Here is a 22,508-nt window from a genome sequence, read left to right on the forward strand (position 1 = left end):
CATTAAAGTGTTTCCGACTTGTGACACGCGCCTTCGGAGCAATAACCACAAGAGTGGAGTTTGTTGTGTTCTTCCCTAGCCCTCCTCCACTCCTAATTTCTTCTTTCGTTCAAGACAAAGAAACCCTAGGACTTGAACGTAACAGTATATATATTTGTGATTTATGTATTTAGTTTTAATTTCTCCTCAGCTCAAATGTATAAATGTAATGTCGTCATCCTCTCAAATTGTATATGATAAGACACGTAATGGAGAAGAACAAATGAATAAGCCATTCACAGAGAAAAATTTTTCACAAACAATTATAAATGAAATACTTACTTGCTCGACTTATGTTGAACATACGAATTCACAACATTTTATGGATGTCCGTAAATTTTAGAAATCCAAAAACATGGGTTTACCCATTTTTTCTTTATGAATAAGGAAATCCAAGACCCAATATTAACACATATCATTATATGATACTGATATATGATACGATAATTATCACTCTCAACTTCATACCTATGCCCAGGACTTATTAACAAGAATTATTAGTGCGAGTTAGCATATTGCGGAAACCGAGTTCCCGATTGCAAATTAAATGTACGAGTAGTAAACAATTACGCCCTTACGAAAAAATACTAATGACACTATACCACTGTAGCACTAATAGTATTTTCGCTAATGTCACTTTTAGTGCTAATAGTGCTAATGGTGTTACTGTTAGTACTAATAGTGCTAGTAGTGTTACTTTTAGTGATAATGATATCACAGTATTCGGCCCATTTTTGTCAAATTTTTGTTCATTAACCGGTTTAATTACTTCGCAAGTTTCCACTTAATGCTGAGTTTAGATTTCCACTAGAGTATCACTCAGATATCACCATATCTTTGCTTTTATTATATGTTAGACAAAAATGATATGACATCCTGGGAGTATTCAGGTGGGAATCTGAACACGCCTTAACAGACAAAAGTTTGTAACTTCTGTGTGGAAAAAAAATTTTGGTGGATCTGTAAAGAATTCTGCGAAGTTACTAAATCGTTAAAACTAAACAACTAGAATTTGATAAAAATAAGTCTTAGTGTTAATAGTGATACTATTAGTAGTATTTATATCTTAGTAAAAATAAATTAAGTATTTTATAAACATGCGTACATATATATTTGTACAAAACATGTAAAAATATAACGTTCATATTATTCAATGTAAATATTATTTATTTTCTGCCACTGATTTTATTCGCATTTTCCCTGGAACAACATTGTTACATTTTTGCTGAACTGATTTTTTAAAAACAACCTTTGCTTCCTTTATATTGTTAGGTAGAAATTTATTAAAAATATATTCTAGAAAAAAAAATTTTTTTTTTATTTACGACATAATAGAGATTTTTCTCTCTCAAGAGTATATATTAATAATTATTATAAGCATATCTTTTATTACACTAATTTTTATCGGATCTAATTGTTTTGTCGCTGCAATATCTTGTTGGACATGAAAGTGGCTGACTTTACCAGACAAAAAAAATGTTGGTAATTCATGTTTGGAAAAAACCACCGATAGCAAGTCGGTCGTAAAGCGTGCTGCATTGGAATGATCGCATTTAGCGATTTTAATGGAAGGGAGTCCGAATTTTTTTTTACCGGTTCAGGAATGTTTGACTGAAGAAAAAATTTAAGTTATAATATTAAAAATCAATTTTTTACGCATGAAAAAGCTGTAAAGATAAATGATTTAAGGAGAAAAAGATTACAGGAGAATTAAGTTATTAAGTAGTGTTCTTTTAGCGGGATGAAATCGGAGGGAGCTTCATGTGAGGCTTTTATTATGTTTAATGTGTCTTTTATTGCGACTTGTGTAAAAAGAAATTCTACGTCGAAACTTACAAACAGGTCTGTGAAATGTAGTTGGATTTTTTGGATCTTTTGTATAAAGTCCATTGTGTTGGTTACGTGTGATTCGGATTTTCAGTGAGGCGTTGTAGTGTTTGTGCTAGGAAGCGGAATAAATTGTATATCGGGGAGTATATGGCGCTAACAATCGGTTTGAGGAGGTTTAGTTTGTGTACCTTTGGTAGTCCCAACACATAAACCTTGTCTATCACAAAAATCCACAACCCTCTCTAATATCAAGAACCTATCCAACAAAGACCTGACTTAAGATACTATATCTGCGCTTGCCAAAGACCTAACTTCGCAGTAGCACCTAGAAAGATTACAAAGAAAGAGATTATCAACCATCTATCGACGTGTACAGAAAACCAATTCGCACAGATAGATACCTACATGCCAAGTCGCATCATCATCTAATACAAAAAGTCTGCAATCAATTCACTTTTACATAGAGCTTTCACCATCTCTGACAAAGAACATCTACATACAGAACTCAATCACTTAAAACTACTTTACAGAAAAACGGACACGACAAAAAAGATATAATCAATAAACAATCATACAAAACAATCAATAAACATGCAAACAAGACAACGGTCTCTGATACAACCAGACGAAAGGATCTATCCTATCTATTCTCCTATATGTCAAAGGAACAACAGATTGGATTGGTAGAATATTAAACAAACACAATATCCAAATTATCTTTACACCCCAAAAAATAGGACAAATCTTAAGATCCAAGGATCAAAGACCTCCCCTCAGCTCCGCAAGAGTATACAAAATATCTTGTTTCTGCGGGCAAATATACACAGTGCGACAAATATGTTCCCGGACACGAACCACATCTCAGCAACTAGTGGCGACATCTGTGCGTTCAAACATGCATTTTAAAGGTTGAAGATTTTATTATTATCTGTCAAAGTTTCATTCATTTTGGTTGACATATAACGAAGATATGACAGTTCATGTTAAACAAGATTTTGGTCGAGGTAGAAATTTTAATATGGAACAAAGAGCAGTGATTAAATTTAACGCAAAACTTGGTAAAAGTGCATCAGAAATATTCCGATCAATGCAACAAGTTTACGGCAGTCAATGTCTAGGTCGTACAGCTGTTTTTGAGTGGCATAAGCGTTTTTTGGAAGGCAGAGAGACCCTTGAAGATGACAAAAAAATCAGGACGGCCAATTTTGGTTCGAACACCCGAAATGATCGAAAAAGTACACAGTGCGACAAATATGTGTATGGTTCGAATCGTTTCTCTACTGATATTTAAAGCCTCCTCCATCATTTTTAGTGATGCATTGCGATCGTTTGCAACAAAATCACGTACTTTTTCGATCATTTCGGGTGTTCGAACCAAAATTGGCCGTCCTGATTTTTCCGGGATTTGTCCGGGAACATATTTGTCGCACTGTATATTTGCACAAAGTAACATTGAGATGCCGGTATTAGTTGTTCAATAAAATAAACAAAATATTTATTTGTTATAAATTAATCTCAATGAAACTTTGCATAAGTCACTTTTAATATTTAAGATACATATACAAAAAATTTATCTTTGTTATCCTTAAAAAAATCTTTGTTTATAAAAATGTAAATAATATCAAATAAAATTAATCAAGTAAAATAAATAATCTACAAAAATATGTTGCTCTATAAAAATAAAATATTATAAACACAACTTTCATGTGTACATATGTATATACTTTATCTAAAGCGTAAATATTAATATATATTATATGTTTAATGCCTTTACAATCTCCTAAGTCTGGGTATATAATAAGTGTAATTCTTTATAATTCTACCCACATAATATTTTGTTACAAATAGTATACAAGATGTCCTATAATTGAAAAAAAAATACCAACTATAATTTTGTACATGGATAAAAGTCAACATTCGAAACTTCTTGAAAATCTAATTTACAAGTTGTTCGAGATCGGTAATTCGAAAGAAAAGCAAGAATTCTTTCAGTCGACCGACATTAATTGTCATTGAACGCATGCATAAACTGAGCTCGTGATTTCATCTCGAGCATGATCTTAATCCTCGTTAAAATCATCGAATTCGTCGTTCTTTGTTCTTTTTAAAAATAATTCGTTACACGCAAACAAGCTGTCGTTACCGGCAACGGACAATAGAAAGTTCTAGAACGATTTAATTCGCGCACGCGAGCGCCGCGCTCCGACGAATACGTCACGCGCTGTCACCAATCCCACGCACGGATTTTCTGCCGCGCATGACTGTTACGTTGAACGTCGCTAGAAAAGAATTCAAAGCGCCAATCAATTCTGTACACCTAATGCCACGTAATAATTACGATTGTGGCAAATTTTTATTGGATTTTTCCCAAAAGAGAAAGCTCAGGCCGAAAGCAATAAATGCTTCGATCTCGCCGTCCTCCTTCTTACTTCCAAAAAGTTCTTAGAGTTCTTAGAGTCATAATCTCGCTCCGTAAAATCGCCGTGCTAACCGTTTAGTGAAATCGCTATAAACCGAATCTTTCGAGAAGTGCCGAGAAAAATCGCCGAGATTTTCCATCACCGCGATTCCAAACTCAATTTGGAAAAGGTGACCGCATTTAATATTCTGTTAATTTAAATTTAATTAATTATATTTTTTGACTTTGTAACTGAATATATTAAAGAAATTCTTTTGTTAAATTACAAAGAAACTGAGTTCTCTTTACTGTCGTGCATCATACCAGCCGTGCGCCGAACTCTCACTCGAATTTTTCCGCGCGGTGCGCTCTCGCACACAAGTAATTATCCTTAATGAAAATGTAACAAATTACAATAATAACAATAATAGCATCTACTGTATTTTCAAGAGTATTAAACCTATAACCTTTAATTTTGTATTTTTAATATTGATATACTTACATATTCTTATGAATTTAATAGTGTCTGTACTGCTTTAAGGGGATGCTGGAGCGAAGGCTGAAGTTAATCAAGATCGATATTACAGATTTTTATTTCCAATGTATAAGATGCTTACGCCCTCTGAGTTAATATGATTATGCAGGAAATTCGATTGATTAATTATCGATATTTTTATTCCGTTTCCTACATTACCATCTTAGCACGTGTATTAGGATCGGTTTCACAAATGTAAAATTTATTTTGGAAAATTTTCCAATTTTAAAATTGAGAAAAAAATAAACCGTAATTGAAAAAAATGAACCGTTAATCTTATATTTGTAGAATCGGATCTTAGAAAGGTTAGACTTTACAGTTGTATTATGTACACATGCAGTGTAGGCCGTGTTCCAATATATATCACCAGTATTAAAAATCTGTAATATACATAAAGTACAAATTTTTAATTTTAACAGTTATATCGATACGAAGCCGTAGTAGCATTTTTTCCTTACGTCCAATGCCATTTTAGATAATAATAATATAGTATCAATAAATGAATACGACATTACACATACATAATGTAATTCTTTTTCATGAATATCCATGTGTGTGTATATATATATATATATATATGTATATATATATATGTATATATATATATATACATACATATATGAAACACGTGTCCATATATTGACAATAGTATATGTTATATCTTGACTAAATCCTAAAATGATATTGATCATAGGAAAAAGTGATACTACGACTGTGTACCGATATTAACTGCGAGTACTGAAAATACGTAATTATAGATTTTCAGTATTAACAGTACATTGACACATGGCCCTAATAGCATTTTTACTGTTGTACAATGTCATTTCAGGATGTGATATATATGTATATATTAGCTATACATGAATATATTAAACATATAATATACGTAGTTATACCATATTTTGCTATGTTTAATGAAAAGATGTAGAAGTTAATCATGTTAAAATATTAGTGGTGTATGTAAATATCATACACATATATACAATATTATACAATATTGCATATGTAATGTGTGAATATATAATACATACGTTGCAGATAAAAGTTCCCAATGCTAAGCTATTTATGCATTCCCTATGTTTAAATATGCAATATTAAAATTGTATACATATATTATATATATATATATATATATATATATATATATATATAATGCACATATACGTACACATAAAATGAGGATTTATCAGAGAATTTGTAATTTGATTATTTTTTTTAAGATGTTATGTCTGATCATCTGTGTTTGACTCTCGTTTGCTTTGATTTATGTTAGTTGTATGTATATTCTGGTATTGAAAATATTAAAGTATGTATCACTAATATCTGTATATTTGATCATAAAAAAATATATCTCTTTTATTGAACGTAGAAAAAAGAGGACATCAGTACTCCTTTTTGTTACACGTAACAAAAAGAGATGAAGTAGCTACACACGTATGTGAATATGAATTAGAAATATATTTTGTGTAATGTGTGTACAACATAATGCACATAAAATATAATTCTAATATTCATTAATGTGTCTATATTATATCTGTATGAAAAGCTAAATATGAGTAACTTCTATCTCTCTTTTATAGGCCTTCTACAATAAGCCATTAGTTACAAATCAGAAGTCAGAAGCTAAAAATTGATCAATCACAGCCAATTTTTAGCGTCTGACTTCTTATTTATGACTGATTTATGACTTATAATTGTAAAAGGCCCATTAAACATAATAAAAAGAGATGGAATAGCTACATATGTATGTGCAATGTATTACGTACTGACAGTATATGTTACATCCTAAGTTAAAATGACATTGGGAATAAAGGAAAAGGTGCTATTACATTACACGTGTATACATGTATTTCAAATACATGGTTACATCCGAAGATATGTCTAAGTCACAGTCAGAGTGTATTTAGTAAAAATATACTTATTGTAACTTGCTGTTAACGTACACATTGACCTATAAGTGTATACATTTGTTAAAACACTTTGAATATGATATACTTATATACATTTCATAAACGTACAGCATCGTACGAAAATTATGCATGTGACTATTGATTGTGTAATGTATGTTATATATATGTATAGCATATATATATATAAGAATAACATATATATTATATAGGTCGAAAAAAGACTCCGGATTTAGAAGTTGAACATAAAAGTGACTATAATTATAATCGTAAAGGAATGTGAATTGTATCTGCATGCAGTAGTACGCCAAAATATAATGCGTTGACCTATGACTATGATTCACATTCTACAATTGAATTACGGCCATTCTTGTGCTATAAGGCCATTACATAACGTTTTTAGAAAAAACGTTTCAGACAAAAGTTGTAAGGTTTCAAAGAAACTGTTTACTGATATTCAATTTTTTTTTTTCATTAGTTTCTTTGTTTCGATCATGTAAAGCAATCGGCTTTTGATTCTATCATGACAATGCATCTATTCATATTTCTTTAAATGCAGACGGAAAATTCTACAAATTGGTTCTGTAATTGTATTTCACCAAATTTGATAATTGAATGCCTCTGCCAATAAATTAAAAATAGTCAGTCCACGATGAACGCCTCTGACATTTATTTATAACTAGCCAAGCATGATTCACGGCTGTGGCATTTTGTTATAGCTAACCAGCTCACGATTAATGCCTCTAACAGTAAATTAAATATAGTCAGCCCACGATGAACGCCTCTGACATTTGTCTATAACTAACCAAAGCACGATTTACGGCTGTGGCATTTTGTTATAGCTAACCAACTCACGATTAACACTTCTGACAGTAAATTAAAAATAGTCAGCACGATGAACGCCTCTGACATTGGATCTAATTAAACAAAGCGCAAATTATTGTTATAACTATATCATGTATGATAAATAAAAGTGATATTTTCACGAATGACATAAAGATGCTAACCTTTTCCATGCTGGCTTTATAGGATGCCTTCCAACAAGAAACACACATCACAATAAGCAATTTTGACCTTCTAGAATGCCTTCCAACAAGAGACACAGTGTGACACGGTGCATCATTACAATCTTGTTCACCAATACAAGAATGAGATACTGTATTGTACTGAGTCGCTTGTTAGAAAGCACCCACAACCTTCTCTTACCAAAGGCAGACAATATTCTACTACTACATGTTTTTCTATTTTGTGCACACAAAACACTATATAAATATACACACACACACACACACATACATATATATGGTTGTAAAACACTACTACATTACACTGAATTGACAGTTCTGTTGCGCGGCAACGATACTGTGAACGCGGGTCATACTGGTTGCTGATTGACTCGTATAACGCCGTTGTTTTCTAACACATACAGCGTCACGCAAAACGATATATGTATGCATATATATATATATATATATATATATATATATATATATATATATATATATATACACACATACATACAAAAAATTTTTATTTTTCACTCTAAGAAAAAAGATACATAATCGATATCATGATCACATTATCTTCTCCTTAGCGACTAATTAAGAAAAAGCGTTCACCGTATCTAAATTTACGTTATTGTAAAAACTCTCTATTATCTTTGAAATTCTATTATTGATACATCATTTAAATGCATTCTCCAGGTTTATTCCACTAAAAAAAAAATACAAATAGATGACCAGATATATGACGCGATAAACTAAAATTCTATATTACATTCTGTGGCACAAAAATGTGATTAGTAGCCCTTTGAAACTGAATGTATCATAAAAATAATAAAAGTAATATTTTAAAAATATTGTACATTACATTCAATAAAATGCATTAAGTTATTATGTTCAATCACCATTATTAAGAAAATACAATATTATGTAGAAAGGAAAATATTTTATATATTTTATTTTATTTTATTTTCATGACAATTTGCTGGAAGATATGGTCACAGCATACTGTTCCTTATACTGTGACGTTCTTGAGAGGCACGTCCGCGCGTAAGAGGTTCGGCCGTCAAGCGTCAAGCGGTTGTGAAGGAAAAGTAGGCAGCATTTCAGAAATCGGCCCGCAATTAATTTCGAGCACATTGAAGTATACGTATATAATTTCTGTAATTTCATAAAAAGTATATTTGGAGTAATATAATATAATAATAGTTTATTAATAACGTTATTTATTAAAAAAAAAATTATGGAAAAAGGAAAAAGCAGGATCGAACATAAGATCTTCAATATTCTGATCTTGCACCTAACGCCCGAGACCACGCTGAGTTCTTGCGGATCACCTCAACGAACACGGTACATATGTATAGAACACGGAAAGTCTTAAACTATTGTATATCTCATCAATGTTTATGTTTTGAAATCATTTTTGCATTTGCATTTTTGCTACGTTAATGAGAAAGATATATGATTAATATAATTTAATAAAAAGAAAATGAAAGAATTTTAATTCACAAACACGGTTGCCAGCTCTCCGTTTTTTTTTTGCCAGACTTCGGTTGCTTGGACTAATATTTAATACTCCAGCAGACGACAAAAATTGGAGATTTTCACATCTGTTGGAGTATTGAATATTAGTCCAAGAAACCAAAGTCTGTCAAAAAAAAAAACGGAGAACTGGCAACCGTGTTCGTGATTTAAAATTCTTTCAATTTCTGTTATTTCGATAGAGCGAGACAGAGAAAAAACAAAACCAGATAGAAACTCCGATTGTAATCGGTGAGTCTCCGCCGAACTGGGTTCGTCTAGCAAAACAATGAGTCTGTCTCTGTCCTTCTCTCTGTGGTCGCTTGTTTCTAGCGACCGAAAATATTTTCTCGACGATCTCGGCTGCTTGGCGTGTATCGTAAGGAGGAAAGAGACATTCTAGACAATACATAATTTTTATTAAATTATATTAATCCTTTGTTCTACGAAGTTATGGCGCGTGCCATAATTAACAGACATATTGTTTATGTTTGGCTTGATAGACGTACCATGGCTCTCATTAATGATACTTATGTTTGGCCCGATTTCTTTACGAGTCTCACACGATATTATAAGTGAAAGAGTTAATCATATACCTTTCTCATTAATATATAATAGCAAAAATGATTTCAAAACGTGATAGTTAACGAGATATAGTTTCTGTGTATTTTATGTACCACGTTCATAGAGGCGGTCTGCAAAAACTCAGCGTGGTCTCGGGCGTTAGATGCGAGATCAGAATGTTGAGGATCCTATGTTCAATCCTGCTTTTTCCTTTTTTTCTCAATTTTTTTTTAAACAAATAACGTTATTAATGAACATATTACTCCAAATATATTTTTATAAAATTATAGAAATTATATGTGTACAGGTTGCGGCAGAGAAATTTACTTTTTTGAAAAACGCGCCAAACGGCAAGAGGTGAAGGTAGGGAGCTGAGAGGGGGTGCGTCCGAGAGGATAGGTCCTCAATTTTTGTTCCCCCCTCAGCCAATCCCGATCATGCTTTGGACGAGAGAGCATCGCGCGTTCGCCGTCGAGGCATACTTTGGTAATGGCCGCTCCATTGTCGCCACTCAACGTGCCTTTCAAGCGCGCTTTATTATTCCTCCTCGCAGTCCAATCCCCGGCCGGAATTCGATTCTTTCGTGGGTTACCGCATTTCAGGAATCTGGCAGCGTCGTTAAACGCAGGTTAGGAGCTGTAAGAACGGCCAGGACTCTGGAAAATGTTGAGAGAGTGAGACAGTCATTTTTGCAGTCCCCCCGCGTTCTGCTCGCAAACATGCGGCTGCTCTGAGGCTTTCGGATCGAACTGTGAGACGAATCCTTCACAACGAACTCTAATTTCATCCGTACAAACTGACTGTTGTGCAGGAGTTGACTGACCGCGATTTCGTGGCCCGCCAAACTGCATGTGAAGTTCTCCTTGAAAGCCTTCCCTACGACGCGGTAACGTTCTTCGGCGACGAGGCTCACTTTCACCTTTCCGGCTGTGTCAACAAACAGAACATGCGCTACTGGAGTGCTGAAAATCCACATGAACTTCACCAAACCCCTCTTCATTGTGAACGTGTTACCGTTTGGTGCGCAATTTCGTCGGTCGGGATCATTGGTCCTTATTTTTTTGAGCAAAACGAGCGCGCTGTCACGGTGATTGCAACTCGATACAGGGAGATGATCGAAGAATTTTTCCTTCCACATCTGAAAGAAATGGATGTCGGGGATGTGTGGTTTCCCTTGGCCGGCGCGCTCTCCAGATTTGGCTCCATGCGACTTCTTCCTATGGGGTTATTTGAAGTCTATCGTTTACAACAATCGACCACAGACCCTAGCTCACCTGAAGACAAACATTCGGAACGCCATCGCCGAAATACCGGTGGATATGCTTCAGAGAGCGAAACTTTAGAAATCGACTCAATCAGTGCATAGATAACGGCGGCCGTCATTTGATAGATGTAATTTTCAAAAGTGCATGAAAAAAAATTTGATGAGGTGATCTGTAAGGGGAAAAATTATACTGATATCTGCAATAGTTTCGTTTTTATTAACCTTTAAAAAAAGTAAGTTTCTCTGCCGTACCCTGTACTCCAGTGTGCTCAGAACACGTAGTTACACATTTCGAGCCAATTTCTGAAGTGCTGTCTATTTTTCCTTTACAAACAAGTACCGCTCAACCGCTCAACAGTCGATGGTTGAACCGCTGGATCGCGCGCGGACGTGCACCTCAGGAGCGTCACAGTATAAGAAACATGCTACTATCAAGCCTTCCAACATGAAAATTATCATGACAACATTTTAGCATGAAAATTATCATAAAAATATTTTCCTTCTTACATAATTGTTATTTTCTTAATAATAGTGATTGAACATCATATTAATAAGTATATATTAGGTGTTGGAATTAATTCGTAGCGTTTTACAAGTGATGGGACGTACTTTCATTAATGTATTTTTTAATGCTCATGTGAAATAAATAACATTCTTTCATTAAAAAACGCTACGAATTAATTCCAACACCTAATACATTTTACTAAATATTATGTACTTTTAAAATATTTACTTTATTATTCTTATACATTACATTGATACATTCGGTTTTCTTTCAAAGAGCTACTAACCACGCTTATGTACCACAAAATGTAATATCTTTTAATATAGAATACTGATAATATCAATTTAAGATTAATAAGAGTCGATACAGAACGAGATGCGTAATTTTAAACTGGAATGACTCAACTTCAATAACTCCGTGATATCTTCTTTATTCAATATGTGAATAAAGAAGGCATGTTGAATAAAGAAGACATCACAGAAGACTAAGGAAAGTAAAGGATTGATAATTTGCTAGAAGGTACGGAGCATATTTCTTAGTGCAACGCTCCTGAGATACACATCCGCGCGCGATCCGGTGCAGCTCAGCCGTCGAGCATTGAGCGGCGGCGGCGGGAAGAAAGAAGGCGATGCTTCAAAAGTCGACCCAAAATGTATAACATGTATTCCAATAATTATAGGAAGAATACCGAATCACTTTAATAGATAAATAAAAAATTATATGTATGTTGCATATAAAGGCACATATAAAGGCTTTTTGATTTGTTAATTATAAAATTATATTGACATCATCCTTATAATTATATTAGTCGCACTTTTTCGATTTGATTGATTATCAGAATTTTCATTCGGATGATAATTATAAAAAAAACATTTCACAAAAAGTACTGATCGACGTAACATTATTACAGAAAGATGATTTTTTTTAATCTTTTTTTTAAAGGTAAATTAAAACTTTTAGAAATACACATATAATTTCAATAATTAAATAAAAATATATTTAGCCTGTAATATATATTTGTTAACAATGTCACTTATTTAAAAAAAAAAAAATTATGAAAAAAGAAAAAGGGAATTGATCATGAGATCTCTAACATTCAGATCTCGCATCTTACGTGTGAGACCACGCCGAGATCTTGCAAATCATTTCTATGAACGTAATATAACGCTCATGGAAAATCATAAAAATATCAATATCTCGTAAATTATCGTGTTATGAAATTATTTTTGCTATTATACATAAATTGGAGGGATATAGGATCAGCATAATTTATTAAAACTTACATATTATCTATAATGTTCCTTCTTCTCTTAATTATACACATTGAGCGGCCAAAATTTTCCAGAAATTTTCGATCGCTAGAAACAAGCGACCCATATATATATATATATATATATATATATATATATATATATATATATATATGTATATATATATATATATGGTATATATATATATACAGCTGTATATATATATATAGAGAGAGAGAGGGGGGGAGAGGGAGGGGGGAGAGAGAGAGAAACTCTGAAGGATAGACTCGCTGTTTCGTTCGACAAGTCCAGTTCGGCATGCGGAGTTTCACCGATTACAATCGGAGTTTCTATCCTATATTTTTTTTGTTTTTGTTCTGTCTCACTCTGTCGTACTTCTGTTTCAATAATTCGTTCTGCAATTCAAGAATATGATTTCTATCGATTCTGGCATCATCGCCGATGCAGCAAGGACGCATGATTCCTTTTCTAAACAACAATCCTGATATATATTTCTATATATATAAAAATATATTATTATTATAGCGTTTCCAACCGATAATATATTGCTGGTTTATACAATGATTCAATCCATTTCTGTAATTAAATAGCGGTACTTCGCTTGTGCGCGATAAGAGGAATGGCGCTTCTTACTAAGTCGACATTTCGACATCCGAGTCGAGTAAAAAATGTGCTATATACAATAATTTCAGACCTTGCATAAGTAGCTGGCGATTTACAGAAAACCTCAAAGAACAATATTATGCTTGCAGAAATGAGTTATGAGTTTTAGTATAAGAGCAAAGAGTATTCAAAAATTTCATTTATATGCTACATCTGCTACGAGATCGCCGCTTGTCGTTCCGACATACGAGCAGAATGGAAGCTCAACCAAAACACACATTGCGTTCCGAATCTTGATATATGCATGTGTAAATAATTCAGTAAATAAAGTTTAGACATGTGTTGTATATATGTACACACACACGTGCGCGCGCGCGCGCGCGCGTGTGTGTGTATATAATAGCATACATACACACGCGTGTGCGTATGTATGCGTGCATACATATACATACACACACACACACACACACATGTGTGTGTTATTTTATATATATGCATCAATAATTTACTAAATAAAATGTATGTAAAAGACAGAACAGTGTAATTAAAATAATTATCTTCATTTGTATTCATATGTAAATAATATGGTATGTTTCTTGTTTAGGAAGAAATTATTTCAACAAAATTGAAATAACTAATTGAATAACTATCATATTTATTTTATTATTTTTTTTCTCAAAAAAAAAAACTTTGACCAGAACATGTTTATTGATATGGGCCTGAGTAGGTCGATAATTCAGATCATTTCTATGGTTCAGCGACGCACTTTTCATGACAGCGCCGCTGTCGGAATATCGCGGAACTAAAATACTGCTCAGTTTCATGGCTTCACGTCAATTTCACTCATAATATACAAACGAAATTTTCGGACTGCACCTTTCTCTTATACTAAAACTCCTACCGCGTTTCTAAAAGCATGGGATTGTTCGTTTAGTTTTTCCACAATTCGCCAGCTACTTTTCATGAACGTGCAAGATTTGAAACTCTTATATCCAACACATATTGTGATGTGTTGACTACAGAAGCCGATAACAAAACTGTAAGTCTTCAATTTTCTTTCGTTTTTCGTATTCAAATGTAGCTAGCGATTTGCATTGTTGTCCATACTTTAATTGTGGAGAAGGATTTTTCAGTCCGTAAACACAGTTATGAGAAAGGTATTTTAAAAATTTAATGATAAAACAGGACACTCCAGCATCCCATTAATACGTTAATAAGCTTTATATACTACATGGGCTGAAAAGTCCCGGGATTTTTAATGAAAATAAGCGTTTTTTATGCAAAGTTATATTTATTCCTCAACATAGTTGCCTTCGAGGGCGATACACTTGGTATAGCGATTTTCCAACATTTCGATGCCCTTTCTGTAGTACGAAACGTCCAAGCCTTCGAAATACGCCTCGGTTTCGGCGATGACTTCCTCATTCGATGTGAATCTCTTTCCCTGGAGCCATCGCTTGAGGTTTGGGAACAGATAATAGTTGCTGGGGGCCAAGTCTGGAGAATACGGTGAGTGAGCAACCAATTCGAATCGTAATTGGTCCAATTTGACAATCGCTTACAAGGACGTGTGTGACGGTGCGTTATCGTGATGGTACAGAACTTTTTTCTTCGCCATATGGGGCCGTTTTTTTCTTTATTTCGTCGTTCAGTTTGTCCAATAACGCTGCATAATACTCTCCCGTAATTGTTCTTCCCTTCTGCAGGTAATCGATGAAGATTATGCCATGCGCATCCCAAAAAACGGAGACCATAACCTTCCCGGCCGAGCGTTGGTCTTTTGGCCGCTTTGGTCGGCTTTCGTGGCTTTTCAGCCACTTTTTGAACAAATGCAGAGCAAAATTAAAAATGTTTTAGCAAATAATATCTCTGCTATTTCGTTTACCATTGATGGATCAACAGTAATCATTAACGGAAAGTCATATTATGGCATTACAGGGAATTTTATTACCGATGATTTTAAATACGATTCCATTGCTTTGGACTTTGTTGCTTCAAACGGTAACTATTCCGGAAATTGCGAAAATGTTTTTTATTTCCCTGAAGGGATATGGTATTCTGCACAAAGTGCAGAATATTACAGTTTACAATTGCGCAGCAAACTCAACTTTTATCCAAGAGTTTAACAATTTAATTTAAAATAACCTGACAGTCCAAAGTAATATTGAAGCAAAATTCTTCAAGAAAGATGCAAATTTTTGCATAACTTTTCACTTATTTTCTATTAATTGCCATTGAATAAAATCCGTTTCAGCATAAATAGCATTGATGGATCCTTTCATATCCAAACTAGTTTTGAGCATGTTGTCGAATTTTATCTCGTACATGTATCGACAATCAGTGAAACATATTTCTCAGAAAAAAGATTACAGAAATTTTTGAACTTAATTTGTAGTTGTTCGAATCGTTCCAATTTTTTCGGATCATTAATAGAAGATGAGTGAGAAATTATGCAAAAATTTGCATCTTTCTTGAAGAATTTTGCTTCAACGTTGATAGAAGAAAACAAATATGCCACACTTCCCATGGTGATCATAACATATAACATGGTTCTCGATAAGATAGAAGCAATTGTCAAGCAGTTGGAGCAACAGGACACTCGGAATGTATTAGAAAATTCGCTGATGGACGCATATCAAGCAGCATATGACAAAATGGTATGCTACTATGTCAAATTAGATATATTTCTTAGTATTAATATTAGTATTAATACAAGGCACAAAGTCGAAACTATTTATTTAATTAAATGGAGCAAAGAAATCATCGATGAGATTTTAGAAAAACTCAAACATATTTTCAAGAAAAAATATTATGTCGTATCACTGCAAGATGCCCAACCAGTACTATCGAGCGATGACGAAGATATAGACATAAACAGATTGTTTATGGACAGGATTATATGGATGAATGAAATAGATTCGTATCTAGGAAGCTATAGAATTAACAGAGACGTCGACATTATTGATTGGTGAAAAAATAATCAACATACTCATGCTTAGCAAAGATGGCGCGCGATTTTCTCAGTGTCCCTGCAACAGACTATTTTCTAAGGCGGACTTTAGTATAAGGAAACACTGAAATTGACTTAATGATGAATCTGCTCATCTGTTATTATATTTTAATTCCTGGGTAATCTCTGATTTAACGAGACATATCTTTGATGACGTTGAATATACCGAATAATAAGAAATATCTCTATATTATAAGAATATACCTATATTCTGTAAGTAGATTTTGCAAACAAAAATCTTAATAAACAGATTATTTAAGTAATTAAAATTAATTGTAAACACGTGTATGTCCATAGCTTTTCATTTTAATGTCCAACCGTCGATCATTTTTTTAATCCAAGTCCTAAAAAACTATATGTACAGGTACTATAATCACTTACGCACTTTATCTATTTATACATAATATAGATTATTAATAATATTTTCTTATGTAAATATATTTACATATTGATACATGAGAAATAATGACCAGAAAACATAAAAAAAAACGAGATGAGACGAGATTCTCGGGCTGAAATCGAGCCTCTCGAAACCTTTGTCTCGATCTCGGTCTCGTCTCGTCTCACGAGAGTCTCGATTATCACCGCGCCTTTCAATATACAACTTCCGAACGCTGTATTGGTCTCGAAGTCCATATCCGGTATCTACATGCACGAATCGTCTACGCACCGAATTCTTCAAACTCTCGCGATGAATGTGATCACTGATTGTTTCTTGCTGATCGACAGTTGCGGTCATTTGGCATGACTCTGCTCTTCCAGAGATTCTGTAAGCTCGTCGCATCGTTGTTACCATGCAATGTACTCTTCTTTGGTATTCATCTAGGTCGCTTATTCTATCAAATCGCGCTCTATATTAAAATGTCTAATGACGCAGTCTAAATCATCTTATTTTATACCATTTATTTGGTCACGTGACACTATTTAGCAACGTCGCATTTATATTAAATCGCATTGATGATGTTACCGCGAAACATGTTGTGACATGTTGTGACATGTCTTGTCGTAGCATGTCCTTGAAAAATCTTTTATTACGTTAAATCTAATGAAGTCGTCGGCAATTGCGAAATTGCAAACGTCGCATTTTTGTTTTATTAAATTACATTGATGATGTCATCGCAAGACGCGTCAAATAACAAATACGATGCGGTAAACACCTAGCGTAAGATTTATGATCAAAATTCAAATATTGAATGTGAATTATTATGATCAAAATTCAAATATTGAATGTGAATTATTAGTTACTCTATCGATAATAATATATATAGTATATGAAAAATAAATGAATATTTAAATTATGTTTTTCTGCGTTTGAAATTATTCATTTTTTCCTCCTCGGAAGAGGAGGAGGAAGAGGAGCAGGAGAAGTAGAAGGAGGAGTAGAGTTAGAAGATGTGAAGGAAGTGGAGGAGGAGGAGAGATAGAAGAGGAAGGAGGAGGAGGCTAGGAATAAGCGAGGAAAAGGAGAAGATAAGTAAAAATATTTTGATATTAATCGTCACATTTTGAAGAAAGTGGCGGTCCACGACGCATTTTCGGTAGGCCCGCTGCATACCCAGTGGTATCGCTGTTTACATAAACAGTGAGACCTTCCATGCGCTAACTCTTCCCTCTCCCCCCCCCCCCAAGTTCTTCTTGCGACCGCGACGCCAGTGCTAGTCTAGTGGCAGTCAGGCGGCTGTATCCGTGATTCCCCATTACTATACTATTCATATCATTTTATACTAAATTTATATCAATTTACATCAAATAATAAACAATTAGTTTGTCCATGATTAAATTTTGTTATTGAGTAAATTAATAATAATTAGAAAAATAATCAATATGTATAAATTACGAATATATATAAATTACCAATATATATATACTCGTATATATATTAGGTGTTGGAATTAATTCGTAGCGTTTTACAAGAGATGGGAAGTACTTTCATTAATGTATTTTTTAATGCTCATGTGAAATAAATAACATTCTTTCATTTAAAAACGCTACGAATTAATTCCAACACCTAATATATATATACATATATATATATATATATATATACATATATATATATATATATATTGGTAATTTATACATATTGATTATTTTTCTTATATATATATATATATATATATATATATATATATATAATTCTTGCATTTCTTAAACATTATTCAATTGAAATGCTGAACCATTTAAATAGAGAATTAAATATCAAACGTCTATCTTCTTTCATATATATTTGAACTAGATACCTTTAACTCTTGTGACAAATTTTTAAAAATACTAAACATTCATGGGCTATCAAAACAATGACTTGAGAAGCCGCGTTATCTTTGCTCTACAGACCGACTAAAAGAATATTATGTTTCAAAATGTTAGCGCGGTCGACGATTGTTATTTGAGCAGTGTGAAACTTTATCTAAATTCAGAATTTTATCCGTACAACGATTTGAATTTATATTTTGAGAAAAAGAGATACTCCGTCCTGTTTGGTATGTACGTTTTCGTAAAACATATTATGGAATCGATTGCTTCGAGACGCTGCTCAAGGCGTTCTCGTTTATAGAGAAAGAATCTTTTGCAGTCATTGATTGCTCGCAACAAAACACATATGTTAACAAAGTTACTGTGGATGCGCATTACGAAGATGAAGAATCTCTTAGTAGTCTTGATGATTACAATACTATGCGATGTGGGAGACATGCTAAGAATTGTGCTTTGTAATATGCATTTAAAATATTGAATTGGTGTTCGCGACGCCAAAAAGAATTGTAAAATTTTTTTAATATACTGTATGTTACCTCACATTAATATGTTTTTGTTTTTGCTATCCTTGTCAGCAGACATTTAAATAAATAAATATATATATATATATATATATATATATACATATATATATATATGTGTATATACATATGGCAGATAGAGAAAATGGACTTATAACGGTCTGACAGTGATTTGATAGCTGTTTATAGCTGTTAAATATCAGTCCAATAGCTGTATATAGCTGTGAAATATTAATTCGATAGCTGTTAAATATCAGTGTGATATCTGTTAAATATTGATCCGATAACTGTTTAATAAATATATACATTTAATTGCGCTTCAATGGTACACGATGCACTGCAAGTGATAAAAATGCTGAGGTGGATTCTTTCGAGCCTGACATTTCGTATACTTTTTGGCTGAGGTATACAATTTGACTCGAGGCATTGTACATTCTGTTGCTGATATTGATTGTGATGATCTAATTATAATTGATGATCTATTGTAACTGATAAATGTTGAAGTTTCTTTGTGGAATCGTACGAACGCGTGATATAGGGGAGACCAGTTGAATATAGGGGTAAGTAGAATAATCGAGGCTACATTAAAAATAAAACACGCGAGACATGCGTAAACGAGTCTGAGCACGCAGCAGCGATTGCCGCTAAGTATGCTGTAATCTTTGTGTTGCGAACACATCTATGATAGAAGTTGTGCCACAATTTTAAAAAATCATATATCTAAGTAAATATTTGTATTCTTAAAGTTTTTATTTTACTATCTGATTGTCACGTATATGATTGTCTGAGATATTTGATTTCTACATAGATAGTAAATGTAGTTCTTATTTAATAAAATCCAACAGATTTTTTTGGTTTAAATGTCTCTGTTATCGTATATTGTTAATATTTTTAAAAAATAAATGGATGGGGATAATAGACTAATTACAACATGGAACTGTATGATTCATTTAGTGACAACTCTTATAATATTGGGAGTACAAATTAGTTCGGTCCGTTTTTTTGTGTTCAAAATTTCAAAACAAATGAATGAACAGATTAATTAAAGTATTGTCCATCGCTGGTTACTACTTTTTCCCATCTCTCAGGCAATTTTCGAATTCCATCTCGAAAAAATGACTCGTCTTTGGAGGTGATCCAATTTTGGAGCCAATTTTCGATTTCTGCGAAAGAAGTGAACCGGTGACTTGCCAAATCCTTCGGAACAACCAGTAATCAGAAGGAGCAATGTCCGGAGAATACGGCGGGTGCGATAAAACATCTCATTTGAGCGTTTCCAAATATTTTTTTACGACTTTTGCGTCATGAGGCCGAGCATTGCATGAAGAAAAATAACTTTATCATGTCCTTGCTCGTATTCCGGCAGTTTTTCTCGCAATGCACGACTCAAACAAATCAATTGTAGCCAATACCGATCGCCCGTAATGAAATCGCCAGGTTTCAGCAGCTCATAGTAAACAACATCCTTTTGGTCCCACCAGATACAGAGCATGATCTTCGAACCATGAATGTTCGGCTTTGGTGTTGATGTTGAAGTCGATGGTAACGATTGACCGGGCTTAGCGTAGTATTTTTTCTTCTTGGAGTTATCATAGAATATCCACTTTTCAGTCACAATCCGATGCAAAAAATCTTTTCTTTGTTATCTTTGAATCAGTTGTTCGCAAGTGAAAAATCGCCTTTCAACGTCTCTCGGTTTCAGTTCTTAAGGCACCAAATTTCCTTGTTTTTGAATTATTCCCATGGCTCTCAATCGTGCAGAAACGGCTTGTTGAATTATTCCCAATGATTCTGCAAGCTCCTCTTGCGTTTAACTCTGATCTTCTTCGAGTAATGCCTCTAATTCTTTGTCTTCGAATTTTTTTGGCTGTCCAGAGCGAGACTTGTCTTCAACGCTGAAATCTCCATCCTTGAAATGTTGAATCTATTCCCTACATGATTTATTAGTTGGAGCAGTGTTACCATAAACTTCGACAAGCATTCAATGGGCTTCAGCTGCACTTTTCTTCCAATTAAAGCAGACAATTAGAACCTCCCGCAAATGCTGCTTGATTAACACAAAATTCGACATTTCAAACACAGTAAAAACTAAGGTTTTTGTATGAAACTCAAAGCGATATAAACTGAATATTATTAACAGATGTCTAACCTCTCTGAAAATGCCAAAATCAGCTATCACTATGAACCATTCACAACAATCGGAGCCATCTTTTGGAAAACGGATCAAACTAATTTGTACTCCCAATATAAAATTTAACAATTTATTAACAAGCTAATTGAATTTTTTTTATTATAATAAATATAGATACACAAACATATGTATCTATACACACACACACATATATACATATAAAATGAAACGATACATAATCTATAATCTCGACCCATCAACTTGAGAAAATACTGATACCGAGTCGTAATAGAAATAACTGATAAAATATTCTCATCTTGCTCGAATGAATCACTACTAATTACTGAATTAATATAATACTCACATTTTTCCCATCAGCTTATTATCGCTGATATCTAAGGTGATTTTTAATCCGTCAGGCTGTTCGACAATTCCTACCTGAAGGTTTAGCGCACCCTTACTTAAATAAACCATTTTTTCCAGCAATTGACGGATCTGTATGTTTATATATGCATATTCAACCAAAGTACCGATGTTGGCCATCTCTTTTCGCAGTAATTGACATTAGTACAGACTGATTGACAAATAAACTGTGACAGATTCGACAAGCAAACTGATTAACAGGGACTGTACGAGATTTTATATAGTAAAGATGTGTAGAACATGATATCATTTCAAAAAAAAGAACAATGCCTCAAATTTAAGAAAGTTAAGAAAGTTTACATCTCAGACGAAAATTATATCACGCGATCGAACGATCTCAAGAATAAATTTCAGCATTTTTATCAGTCATAATTAGATTAATGCGTTATATCAGCAGGTACAACGCCCCGGTAAAAAGTTTATATCTCAGCTGAAAAATATATCACGCGTTCAAATGATTCCACGAATAAACTTCAGCTTTTATCAGTTACAATTAGATCATCAGTTATTAGATCGTTATAATCAATATATCAGCGGTAAAAAGTACAATATCTCGAATAAAAGCATGTGCTACAGCCAAAAAGTATATGAGAAGACATAGCACTCGAAAGATTCCAACATCAGCATTTCCACCTCAGCATTTTGTCGCTTGCAGCGCTTCGCATTAAAGCGCAATTAAATGTATATCTATTGAACAACTAGGATTAATATTAAACAACTATCAGACTAATA

General features: G+C 33.4%; 2 protein-coding genes across 4 annotated transcripts in view; both read right to left on the reverse strand.

Moving 5' to 3' along the window:
- LOC105150662 (uncharacterized) overlaps positions 1–22,508 on the reverse strand; it is a 202,638-nt gene that overhangs the window by 12,261 nt on the left and 167,869 nt on the right. The gene's annotated exons all lie outside the window — the stretch shown is intronic.
- Positions 484–10,795, reverse strand: LOC147908312 (uncharacterized). The gene is made up of 3 exons (XM_087410490.1): positions 10,597–10,795; positions 1,435–1,638; positions 484–1,335 (listed from the first exon to the last, which is right to left on the reverse strand). Exons 1-3 carry the CDS (start codon positions 10,793–10,795, stop codon positions 1,202–1,204), a joined length of 537 nt encoding a protein of 178 aa, XP_087266616.1. The 3' UTR covers positions 484–1,201.

This window comes from Acromyrmex echinatior, chromosome 10 (genome assembly GCF_024713525.1).
Source record: "Acromyrmex echinatior isolate Ae372 chromosome 10, ASM2471352v2, whole genome shotgun sequence".
In the NCBI taxonomy this organism is placed as follows: domain Eukaryota; kingdom Metazoa; phylum Arthropoda; class Insecta; order Hymenoptera; family Formicidae; genus Acromyrmex; species Acromyrmex echinatior.